A 13,576-nucleotide genomic window follows, 5' to 3' on the forward strand; every position below is an offset into this window, starting at 1 on the left:
TTAAAATTTACTGAATAAGATATACAAACTTCTATGACAATTAAAATAACAAACAACACTAAAATCAACACATCTTCGATCTTTAGCAACCAAAAAAATTTTAAGAAATATCAAAAACTTGAGAAAAGTTACATTCCATCCATGTGAGGGTAGTCCAGCTTTGCCCACCAGGAATTTTTTAATGATTCCCAGTTCTAAAAAGATTCCAGAGGCAGCCTTTCAACCTGCACCACTGGTTAACATCCTGTGTCTCTCAAAGTAGTAATTAGGTACGTGGCCCAGAAGAATTATCCTGTCCAACCCAAAGAATTGTAAAAATTTCAGAATAATCACATGGCCATAATATTGTTTATTGTTCACTCTTGCCCATTGTGAAACGGCATGGCAACTGCTGGCATGTACAGACAATAGCTATGCATTTTAGACAGACAATAATTATTTAAGTACTATAGATGTCCTGGAGAAGGACAGGACAACCCAATCCAATATTCTTGCCTGGAGAACCCCCATGGACAGAGGAGCCTGGTGGGCTACAGTCCATAGGGTCACAAAGAGTCAGACACAACTGAAGTGACTGAGCACGCAGGCATGTATCATCTGATAAAGGGAGGCTTGCCTGATTAGGGGAAAAATAAGAATCTGCAAGATGTCAGTGAAGACAAATGCTATGAGATTAAGATATGGACCGGCTACAGCCCAGATGCCCTAAAACTGTACAAGTACCTTGAAAGAAACTCACTGAGATATTTCTGCTCCCACAATGAAGCATCACAATGAGAGATCAGATATGCATCTCATCCAAATGAACCTGATAATTATTTATGCCATTTGGTTCTAAAATTCAGGAAAGAATATTATCTCCTACTTTCACGTATTCTGCGGATTTCTTAAATGTTAACATTGACTAAGAAGTAAAAATGTCTAAGGATCAATAAGGCACTGTTTCAATTCCTCTGTTTTGAAATCCCTCTTAAATGTTTTTAACAGGTAACATTTTAAAAAGAAAAAAAGGCCTAACTAAGAATGACATATTAAAAGAAAAGGAACATAGTAACAAATGGAAGTACCAATAAGAATGTTGTTTGTAAGGCAATAGAGAGAATGGTGAAGCTGTCAGGCTCTGGCATCAAGATGCATAGCCAACTACTTGTATAATCCTGAGCAAGTGTCTTAAACCCTGCACCCCACTTTCCTCTTCTGTACAATGGGGATAATGAGTAACAGTCTTGGAGTTATTGATTAAATGAGCTAATCACGTAAAGCGGGTTTTAATATTTGATCATTATTTTCCAAACAGGTGGATAAAAATTCAAAATTTTAATAGCACTCTGTTGATGAGGCTGTTGTAAAACAGTCACGTGCTCTGCTTACTACTAAGTCTTATGGGGGGGCAATCTGGAAATTTCACTTTATTTATCCCATTGATATTCTTGCACAGGTGTGAAAAGAAGGTATATCAGGTTGTAATTTCATATTGGAACCAAAATGTCCATCAAAAGTGATGACTAAGAATGGCAAATTTATGACATGAAACACTATGCAGATTTTTTTAACAGAGTACACTGATTTACTGACAGACCCCTTAAATGAAAAATGAAAATGCATAGACTAATGTATATGATATAAAGAGACTGAAAAATCAAAATACATATTCACCCTTGTTTTCACACTAAGAGAAACTAAAAACGGTGGAAAGAAACTGGACAGACAGGAGACAGGATGAGAGGGAAACTTTAAACTGTGTATATTTTTATTTTTTTGCTTTTTTAGCTAAAAAAATTTTACCTATTTAATTATCAATCTTGAAAGTATTTTTAAGTGTCAGGCATACACTCTAAAGTTAGCAAATGTTAGCTGCAATTATTACTATTGTCCTTGTCAGCAGCAGCAGAATTACAAGTATTATCATTATTAGCAAGCTCCTTTCTAAAGCTTTTTCTTACTCCCTCTGCACAGAAGCCTCCTCTAACTCCCAGACTATTTAAGGAACTTACCATTTTCTACTCTTGCATAAGCTGCTTAAGACACAGGTCATGTATCTACCTAATAGATATAAACATTTTGCAGTAACAGTAACCTACAGGTAACAGTAACCTACTCCAAGGAAAACAGAGACCATTTCTAATACTCTATCATTAATTATAAGACCTGAAAATCGAAAAACTTGAATAACTGGATTTGCTAACATTCTTTCAGATACTACCCAACCAAAAAGCTCTCTTTGACTAAGCTTTTTTCTTCTCACAGGACTTCCCCAGACATCATATCCCAAGCCAAGACACAACATGTACCAACTCTTTAACTCCCTGCAATCTCTGAAATGTCTTTTGGCAAATCCCAACATCCTGGTACAACATTCCTATCGAAAAAGCATCTGTTGAGTGTTTCCTTTTAGATAGAGGTTCGCCTATTAGTCCGTGAATAAAGTGCCCTTTTAACTAGAGAAGACCTAGGACTTGATTCCTAATTCGCTCAGTGTTTTGCTTGTTCTGGTATGGAGGGTATTCTATAACTGACTGCTCGCTCAGTAGCTCAATTCTAGCTGTCATTCCAGCACACCAAACACTCCACTGACAGCTCAACAGTCACTTTTCATTCAGGCCCCTCCCCTTCCCTCCTCCCTCAACCCCCATCAGCTCAGGAGCTCCTTCCCTCACACAGACACACTGACAGTTCAGAAGTCCCTTTCCACAAGCTGTCCTCCTCTGCAGCTGCAAGACCACTTCCCCCACTCTCATCATCCCGCGACCCAATTTAGTCCCCATTATCATCGCTCTCCCAAATAATTCAAATCACATCATCAGTTTCTTCCCAAGAAACGAGCGGCTTTAAAGCCTTCCCCAGCAAGTACACAATTGACAGCTCGACACCAGATTCCCCAAGTATCCTTTCCTCTTCTCTCCGCTCCTACTCTAGGCACTGGCTCTTTTCTCGCAATCACTCGTTCGCCTCGGCTTCCCCGAAATTCCCAGCCTCGTTCTCTAAATACGCTCTCCGCTCTCCCCTCCTCCCCATCCCCTTTTCACCGCTGACAGCTCAGTCACTTCCATCCCCATGTGGCTGCACCTTCCCCCACTTCTTTCTCCTGACAGCTCGGAGTCGGCTCCGAGCTTCCCCTCCCCGAGGCCTCTTCAGACTCGGCCTGGACAATCCCGCTGTGTCCCCCGCCCCGGGGAAAGACTCCACTCACCCACTCTCCCGCATCACGTTGCTGTCTCCGCAGTCGCAAGCACCCCCGGCCTGGCTACGGAACATGTTGAAGTCGTGTCCGGTGTGGTCACCCTGGTGGAAGCACTCGGCGCAAAGCGACATGCAGGGGGAGATGCCGCACGTCCGGCAGCGGTAGGCCACGAAGTTGGCAGTCCAGACCAGGCCGCATAGCGCCGCGGGGTCGTAGGCCCGCACCGCCGCGCAGAACTCGTCGTAGCCTCCGCCGCCCGCCAGAAGGCACTTACACCACTCCAGAGCCTCCTCCTCGGCCGCCCCCGGACCGCCCCCGCCGCCTGCCGCCGCCGCCTCCTCGCCGTCCGCAGCCGCTGCCAGCGGCCGCTCGGCGCTCAGCACCCGCTCCAGCAGCGCCTGCAGCTCCTCAGCACCTGCCCGGTTGTCCGGCCGGCTGAGGGCCGCTTTCAGATGCGCGGCGGTGGCTGCTTTGTCCAGGGCCAGCCCGGGAGCAGGCACCTCGGCTTGGGGTGGCTGCGGCCCCCCGACGGCCGCAGCGGCCGCCGCCGCCATGATGAGAGCTCAGAATTTGGAGAGTCCAGGGCCGGCGGCTCCTCCCGGGAGGGTGGGGGAATTGACTGCTGCGATTGCTCGGTCCGCCCAACTCTCGCGATACCCCGGGGCTGCCGCGCACCTCCGCCTGCGTCCCCGCCCATGCACACGCCCCCTCCAGTTGGGGTGCGGGCTTTCCGACCCGCTAGCTTGGGACAGTCCTCTTGTTTCTTTCTTCAACCTTTTGGCTCTCTTGTAGTTGAAAGCCACTAAAAGAAGGGACTCGACTTTTTAAAAAATTTTATATGAGTAATATGGAAGACCTTTAATATGGACCTTTTTTCCCTTTATTTACCTGAACTATAAAAGTCAGCATCTTACAGATGTATTTTAGGCATCTCTATTTCGTTTTGAGATACAGATTTCCACTGTTATCAAACCCTTAATTATTATTGAATTACTATTATTACTGAAAAAAAAACTAACTCCCCACCTCCCCGAATCAATTCCTACCTTCACACTATTATCAGTTTAAACTTCTAATACATTTTTTAGAGGACTAGGGTATATTCTTACTATCTCTCCTGTTCAAAATCTTTAGTGGAAGCAAAAGTCAAACACTACTTGAATCTTCTGTTAAAGTCCACCTCCAACCTGTCTTTCTATCATGATCTCCTGGTGCTACTCTAATTTTGCTCTTTGAAAGAAACTAATGGGACTCTTCAGTGTTTTCTGAAAGATGCTTTATTTCCTGCCCCTGCCCTGTATTGCTCCTAGTGCCACCCATGCTCCACCCCATAAAATCACCCTACACTCCTAGCAATGTCCGCCTGTTTCATTTCCCTTCTTCCAAAGAAAATGGTTTTGAACTTATTTGATGATGTAACATTGCTTTTCACTGTAAAAAAAAAACCTCATCCCCACCGCACTACTAATTGGTAAGTTTTTTGAGGGCAAAGAATAAGTTTTCATCATTGTCCATAAGTGTTCAAATATTTGGCTGGTGAGAGTTGGACTGTGAACAAGGCTGAGCGCCGAAGAATTGATGCTTTTGAACTGTGGTGTTGGAGAAGACTCTTGAGAGTCCCTTGGACTGCAAGGAGATCCAACCAGTCCATTCTGAAGGAGATCAGCCCTGGGATTTCTTTGGAAGGAATGATGCTAAAGCTGAAACTCCAGTACTTTGGCCACCTCATGGGAAGAGTTGACTCATTGGAAAAGACTCTGATGCTGGGAGGGATTGGGGGCAAGAGGAGAAGGGGACGACAGAGGATGAGATGGCTGGATGGCATCACCGACTCAATGGACGTGAGTCTGAGAGAACTCCGGGAGTTGGTGATAGACAGGGAGGCATGGCGTGCTGCAATTCATTTGGTCGCAAAGAGTCGGACACGACTGAGCGACTGATCTGATCTGATCTGATCTGATTGTCATTAAACGGAATATAATTAGAATAGATAACTTGTTGCATAATTATTGTGCCCCATTCTTTATGTGTTATTTATTTTAACTGTCTCAATAATCCTATAAAGAAATTAAACTTACAGAGGTAGTTTATGTGTCCCAAAAACACACAACTGGCGATTAAATATGACTAGAAACCAAGTTCATCTGAATCCAAAGTCCTACTTTATCTATCATATCAATGCTTCCCAAACTTTCCTGATCCTAAGACTCACCTGAAGTTCTTACCCACAAAATATATTCCCAGGCTCTACCCCAGACCCAAGGTATCAAAATCTCCAGAAGTTACACTGTCCTATCAAGCAAAATCTGAATCTTAAAAGAGATTGTCATTAACAGTCCTTCCAGAACTAAAAACTACAGCTTATTAAGTTTCCATAGCTCATCTCCAGGGAACTGGATGTATTATTAAAAGTTATTTAGGAATATATAACAAAGGACAACCAAGAATGAATAAAACTCTAGGAGAAGCAATCCAAAGAAGTAGAATGAGTATTTCCAATTCATAAACAGTGATATAAATGAATCTAACATAACAAAAACATACTATTTCACAGGTCTGGACCAGACTCTACATTAATAAAGCAGTTTTACAATCATTTAACAGTGACAAATAATTCAATAATTCCCTTTATGAATCACCAAATTGTAAACCAAATAAAATCCAAAAACATTTCAAATGAAGGTAGAACTAGTGTGTGTTCACCAATCAGTGTTTTTGGTTTCTGGTAGTAGAGGAAGTGTGCTGGTATTTCTCCAGGACGGCTTGCCTGTGGAGAATAACAAAGGTGCCTGTTCTGCTTGACCATGATGAGGCATGCTGGCAAATGAAGCCTTTTCAGCATGCCTCAGTGGTCTCCACATGCTCTGCGAAATGTCTACAAAATTCCAGAACTTGTCATCATTGCCTCTTTTTTTTCTGTAACAAAAACAAACGAAAAGAAGTTTAAATATCACCCCCTATTTTAGTTATATAGACATTGCCATGCATATACAGAAAGCTGGACATTTGCCAGATTTCCCACCTACTTTGTGAGGATAGAAGATATGTTCAACGTCAGAGAACCATTAAGAATAACTAGTAATAACAAAAATAGAAATAACCCAAGTGAAAAATGAGCTAAAAAAGTGAATAGACATTTTACCAAAGAAAATATATAAGTGGACAATCAGATCTAATCCCTTGAATTTATTTGTTATGGGATTACAGACATATAAAAATATATGTAACATATAAAAAATATAGACATTAAAAATAGACATATAAAAGATTCTGAGCATCATTATTCATTAAGAAAATGCAAGTCAAAATTATGAGATATTACTATACACACTCACTAATTGGCAATAATCAGAAGGAGAGAAAATAACAAATGTTGACAAGGGTATAGAAAAATAGGACTCCTCATACAACACTGATGGGAATGTAAAATGGTACACCTTCTTGGAAAAACAGCTTGGCAGTTATGTACTTACAGTGTTAAACATAACTTTACCACAGAACTCTACAGTTGCACTTCTAGGAATCTACTCAAGAGAATTTAAAATATATCCAAACAAAAACTTGTAGATGAATACTCACAGCAGTATTATTCACAGTTGGAAAGAAAGAAAAAAAAAACCCTGGAAGAGATCCAAGGCTCTATCAATTTGTAAATGGATAAACCAAATGTGACATTTTCGTATAATGGTTACTATTTAATGATACAAAGAAACGAAGTGCATGCTACAATATGGATGAATTTCAAAAATCTTATGTCAATGAAAGAAATCAGACACACAAAAAATATGTATTGTATTGTCCCATTTATTTGAACTGTCCAGAAATGTACATTTATAGAGACACAAGATAGACTAACAGTTGTCTTAAGCTGGGAGTTAAGAAAATTGAGTGATTACAAGTTAACATAAGATATCTTTTTAGGGGGCTTTCCCTGGTGGTCCAGTGGTTAAAACTCTGCGCTTCTACTGTAGGGGGCGCAGGTTCAATCCCTGGTTGGGGAACGAAGATCCCACATGCCCTGTGGTATAGCCAAAAAACAAATAAATTAAAAAAAAAAAAAAAAAGATATCTTTTTAGGATGACAGGAATGTTTTAAAGATGGATTATGTTGATGGTTGCACAACTATGTGAATTTCCTAAAAATCATTTATTTCTACTCTAAAAGTAGGTAGATTTTATGGTATGAAATCATACTTCAATAAAAGTTGATAATATAATTAATATTACTTCTTATTTGAGATGAATGAAATAATAAAATTTCAGTCCAGGTGGAAACTATATTACTGCTTTAGCTTTCAAAATCAATGTGACAGGCTCTCAAATCTTTGCCTCACCAAGGATGTCTGGGGTTTGATTGTTTGGATCCAGAAAGTTTGCCATTTTTCTCTTTCAACTCATTTAGTTCAGTTCAGTTCAGTCGCTCAGTCGTGTCCAACTCTTTGCGACCCCATGAATCGCAGCACGCCAGGCCTCCCTATACATCACCAACTCCCGGAGTTCACTCAGACTCACATCCATCGAGTCGGTGATGCCATCCAGCCATCTCATCCTCTGTCGTCCCCTTCTCCTCTTGCCCCCAATCCCTCCCAGCATCAGAGTCTTTTCCAATGAGTCAACTCTTCGCATGAGGTGGCCAAAGTACTGGAGTTTCAGCTTTAGCATCATTCCTTCCAGTGAACACCCAGGACTGATCTCCTTTCGAATGGACTAGTTGGATCTCCTTGCAGTCCAAGGGACTCTCAAGAGTCTTCTCCAACACCACACTTCAAAAGCATCAATTCTTCGGCGCTCAGCTTTCTTCACAGTCCAACTCTCACATCCATACATGACCACTGGAAAAACCATAGCCTTGACTAGATGGACCTTTGTTGGCAAAGTAATGTCTCTGCTTTTCAATATGCTATCTAGGTTGGTCATAACTTTTCTTCTAAGGAGCAAGTGTCTTTTAATTTCATGGCTGCAGTCACCATCTGCAGTCATTTTGGAGCCCCCCAAAATAATATCTCTCACTGTTTCCATTATTTCCTCATCTGTTTGCCATGAAGTGATGGGACCAGATGCCATGATCTTAGTTTTCTGAATGTTGAGCTTTAAGCCAACTTTTTCACTCTCCTCTTTCACTTTCATCAAGAGGTTTTTTAGTTCCTCTTCACTTTCTGCTATAAGGGTGGTGTCATCTGCATATCTGAGGTTATTGATATTTCTCCCGGAAATCTTGATTCCAGCTTGTGCTTCTTCCAGTTCAGTGTTTCTCATGATGCACTCTGCATATAAGTTAAATAGGCAGGGTGACAATATACAGCCTTGACGTAATCCTTTTCCTATTTGGAACCAGTCTGTTGTTCCATGTCCAGTTCTAACTGTTGCTTCCTGACCTGCATATAGGTTTCTCAAGAGGCAGGTCAGGTGGTCTGGTATTCCTATCTCTTTCAGGATTTTCCTCTGCCTTTTCTAAAACCAGCTTGAACATCAGGAAGTTCACAGTTCACATATTGCTGAAGCCTGGCTTGGTTTTTGTTCTTGTTGGTGTTGTTTGTTTGTTGGCCTCACTACATGTGAGATCTTAGTTCCCTGATCAGGGTGGAACCCATACTGCCTGCAGTAGAAGCACAGACTCCTAACCACAGGCCTGCCAGGGAATGCCCTCCAAAGTTATTTGCATATTTATCCAGACTCTCTTGGTTTCAAGAGACAAAAACTTGAATTAGCTTAAGCCAAAAAAAGCATCATATTAGATCATATAACAATGGAGGGAAGGGAAAAGTGAATTTGGATGCATCTCCACATTTGCTTTCAGTGAGCATTAGCTCCATTGTCCCCAGCTCTAGGTCACATCTCCACAACCTCACAACAGAGAAAAAGGGTCTCTTCTTTGCCAGATCCACTTAAAACCCTGGGAAAGAACTCATGGCCCACTCAAGGCCGAAGCCACCCTTATCACCAGAAGTAAGAGGAGGAGCTATCTGCTGGGAAATTAAAACATACAAGATACCTACAACTGTATTAACTTCTAAATTTCTGCCTAGCATCTTAATACACACCAAACTTTCTCTATATGCACAGCAAGTTCACCAGCTTTAATGACAATTGTTGCAATTCACACCATAGGAAACACTGTGCCAACCATGTACGAGGAATTCTGCCAGCTGATCACGTTTAAGATTCATGACAACCCTGAGAAGTAATTATCATTATCCCCATTTTATAAATAGCAATGATACTCTTCATTTCATAGCTTTCAAGACATAAAAAAGAACCCTGGGAGAGCATCCATTCATTGTTCCTACATGTGCCTGTCTCTCCCTTCTCCTCTTTCACCCACTCTATCCCCCTTCCCCTCTTCTCTCCCTCCCTCCCTTCCTTCCTTCAAAACTGAGTCCTTGAAGACTTTGCAACTGTAGGTAACTGTGATTCTCTCATTTGCTTAATATTGAAACAAGGCCAGTTTTAACAAGTTTCTCAACTCATCCTTTAGAAATATTTTGGGGAAAAAAGCATGACAGTACATAAAGGGTTTGACCTATATTAGCTCCTCTACAGACAGGTCTTTCCAAGGTTATAAATGCTTATCAACTCTCTGAGATCTTTTTTATTATCATTTACTACCATTACAGACCTGGGTTCAATCCCTGGGTTGGGAAGATCTCCTGGAGAAGGAAATAGCAACTCACTCCAGCATTCTTGCCTGGAAAATCCCATGGACAGAGAAGCCTGGTAGGCTACAGTCCATGGGGTCGCAAAGGGTCAGACACGACTGGGCAACTGCACTTCACTTACTACCTTTACAAGTTGTCCTAATTCCCTCCTCCTCTTTTTTTAAACAAAGAAAAGTTTCCTTCCATGCACCTCTACTAAAGACTGTAAGATTTTCAGCCATGCAATAAATTCATTGCATTATTCATGCAAGAAAATATTCAACACATATCTGTTGAGACACTACCAGTTGCTCTCTGCAAGAGTTGAGGACAGTACCGTGAATACAACAGACATGGGCCATGGCATGGCCTGGCATGACACAACTCCAGGGGGCACCATTCACACAGAACACAGTGCTCCTGCCACAGACTTTATAGACTGATGGAAGCATATTATGAACTGTTATCTAATCTACAAATACATTATTACTGTTGCTATAATTATTACTTCTGATCTTGACATGAGAAAACATTTGTAATGGACACAAAAAGTATTAACAGCAAAAGAGAAGACTGAAAAAAAATGAGTTACAAAATTTTAACTTTCTGTTCTTTAAAGATACTGTTAAGAGTTAGAATTTTCTGTTTGGGATGATTAAAAAAAATTGGAAATGGATGGTTAAAGAACATCATGAACATAATGATTACCACTGATTTTTACCCTAAAAAATGGTTAAAATGGCAAATTGTTATATGTATCTTAGCATAATTTTTAAAAAGTAATAGCATAATATAACAAAAACCACAGAACTGTACACTTGAAATTGGTGAATTGTATGGCATGTGAACTACATCTCAAGAAAGCTGTTAATAAAATGAGACTACTAAGAGTAATAAGGCAAGCTAAAGAGTAGGAGACAATATTTGCAACATGTCTGACCCAAAAAGGATGTGCCTCTAGACTATATACTGAATTCCTACCAATCAAAAAGGAAATGAATCATCCCAATAGAAAATTGAACAAGAGACTTCAATACACATTTCATAAAGGAAGATACCCAAATGGCAAATAAACTTGTGAAATTAATAATCAGAGAACTGCTAATTAAAACCATATTAAGTGTACTACTATACATTCAACAGGATGGCTACAATTTAAAAGACTAATAAGGGTGAGGATGTGGAGCACCTAGAACTATCAACTAGCATCAGCAGGAGTACAAAATGGTTCAGCGACTTTGGGAAAAAAGTTGCACAGTTTCTTATAAAGTTAAACAAACATATACTCTATGATCCAAAAATTACACTTAAGAGAAACCAAAACATACATATCCAGAAGAAACCTATGCAAGAATACTCAGAGTAATGTTATTCATAGTAGCCAAAAACTGGAAACAATTCAAATGTACATCAACAATGAATGTATAAATACTGGACTTCCCTGGTGGTTCACTCCCAGTACAGGGACGTGAGTATGATCCCTGGTCAGGGTACTAAGATCCTGTATGCTACAGAGAGTGGCTAAAATAAATAAATAAATGCATAAACAAATTGTAGTATATTTCATGCAGTACAATACTACTCAATGATGAAATGATTGATGTACATCAGGTATGAAGCTCAAAAACTTAATGCTAAGTGAAATAAAGCAAAAGAAAGTATGTTTGCATGATTCAATTTATATGAAGTCTTACAATGGGCAAAAGTAACCTATGATGATCAAAATCAAAACAGTGGTTGCCTGTGGGCTGGCAGTAATTGACTGGTAGGATCAGAAGGGAAATTACTGGGATGAATGGAACTATATCTTAATTGGGGTATTGTTTACATTGTATATTATTCACATTTCATCAAACTATACACAAGATTTGCACATTTTGTGTGAACTATATCTTAATTCTAAAAATGGAAACAAACTAAATGCTCTTTAAAGTAAAATAAATATACTATATTCATATAATGGCTTCCCAGATGGCTCAGCAGTAAAGAATCTGCCTGCCAATGCAGGAGACTTCGATTGGATGCAGGATCAGGAAGATTCCCTGGAGAAGGAAATGGCAACCCACACCAGTATTCTTGCCTGGGAAATCCCATGGACTGAGGAGACTGGTGGGCTACAGGTCATGGGGTCACGAAGAGTCGAACACGACTGAAGGGACTTAGCACTCAGCCTGCATGCAATAATGAAAATGAGCAGACATGGATGAAACTTGCATATATGCTGTTGAGCAAAAGAAATATGACATAGTGGATATGATTATACTTGTATAAAGTAAAAGAAAAATAGTAAAATTAATCTATGGATTTAAAAGTCAGGAGAATTATTACTTTTGGAGAGGAGGGCAAGGGATTGATTGTAGGGGAGCCTAAGCAGGATGCTTTCCAGGTGTTGATAGTATTCTATGTTAGTATTCTATGTTAGTATTCTATGATAGTATTCTATCTCTTCCTTTCTAATCTTTTTCTTTTTTTAGACACATAACATTTTATTAATTTTAACTGTACAACATAATATTTGCAATATATATATTGCAAAATGATCACCACAATAATTTTGAATTACCATCCATCATCACAGTTCCAATTTTTTTCTTGTGATAAGAACTTTTCAGATCTACTCTTTTCAGTTCAGTTTAGTTCAATTCAGTCGCTCAGTCGTGTCCGACTCTTCACGACCCCATGAATCACAGCACGCCAGGCCTCCCTGTCTATCACCAACTCCCAGAGTTCACTCAGACTCACATCCATCGAGTCAGTGATGCCATCCAGACATCTCATCCTCTGTCATCCCCTTCTCCTCCTGCCCTCAATCCTTCCCAGCATCAGAGTCTTTTCCAATGAGTCAACTCTTCACATGAGGTGGCCAAAGTACTGGAGTTTCAGCTTCAGCATCATTCCCTCCAAAGAAATCCCAGGGCTGATCTCCTTCAGAATGGACTGGTTGGATCTCCTTGCAGTCCAAGGGACTCTCAAGAGTCTTCTCCAACACCACACTTCAAAAGCATCAATTCTTCAGCGCTCAGCCTTCTTTACAGTCCAACTCTCACATCCATACATGACCACAGGAAAAACCATAGCCTTGACTAGACGGACCTTTGTTGGCAAAGTAATGTCTCTGTTTTTCAATATGCTCTCTAGGTTGGTCATAACTTTCCTTCCAAGGAGTAAGCGTCTACTCTTTTAGCAACTTTCAAATATACTATATAGTATTGTTAACTATAGTCACCGTTGTTGTTGTTCAGTTGCTGACTTGTGTCTCTTTGCAACCCCATAAACTGCAGCATGCCAGGCTTCCCTGTCCTTCACTATCTCCCTAAGTTTGCTCAAACTCATGTCCATTGAGTCAGTGATGCCATCCAACCTCTGTTGCCCCTTCTTGTCTTGCCCTTAATCTTTGCCAGCATCAGGAAAGATGCTAGGAAATAAGTCAGCTCTTTGCATCAGGGAGCCAAAGTATTGGAACTTCAGCTTTAGCACCAGTCCTTCCACTGAATATTCAGAGTTGATTTCCTTTAGGATTGACTGGTTTGATCTCCGTACTGTCCAAGGGACACTCAGGAGTCTTCTCCAGCATCACAGTTCAAAAGCATCAGTTCTTCAGTACTCAGCTTTCTTCATGGTCCAACTCTGACACCCATAAATGACTGCTGGAAAAACCATAGCTTTGACTATGTGGATCTTTGTCGGCAAAGTGATGTCTCTGCTTTTTATAACTGTCTAGGTTTTTCATAGCTTTTCTGCCAAGGAGCAAGCGTCTTTT

General features: G+C 40.6%; 1 protein-coding gene across 8 annotated transcripts in view; it reads right to left on the reverse strand.

The window, feature by feature from the left end:
• The window catches only part of UBR3 (ubiquitin protein ligase E3 component n-recognin 3), a 200,227-nt gene extending 196,431 nt beyond the window's left edge, over positions 1 to 3,796 (reverse strand). For 6 of the 8 annotated variants that reach the window (XM_025275209.3, XM_025275194.3, XM_025275200.3 and 3 more), the window contains exon 1: positions 3,191 to 3,794. In XM_025275209.3, the coding sequence (XP_025130994.2) occupies positions 3,191 to 3,735 (545 nt within the window). In that variant the 5' untranslated portion in view covers positions 3,736 to 3,794. Of the gene's footprint in view, positions 1 to 3,190 lie in introns of all 8 variants that reach the window. The other 2 variants (XM_025275203.3, XM_025275205.3) reach the window with 2 other exon arrangements.
• Between the last annotated feature and the right edge of the window lie 9,780 nt (positions 3,797 to 13,576).

The sequence above is a fragment of the Bubalus bubalis genome, chromosome 2, assembly GCF_019923935.1.
Source record: "Bubalus bubalis isolate 160015118507 breed Murrah chromosome 2, NDDB_SH_1, whole genome shotgun sequence".
NCBI lineage: Eukaryota > Metazoa > Chordata > Mammalia > Artiodactyla > Bovidae > Bubalus > Bubalus bubalis.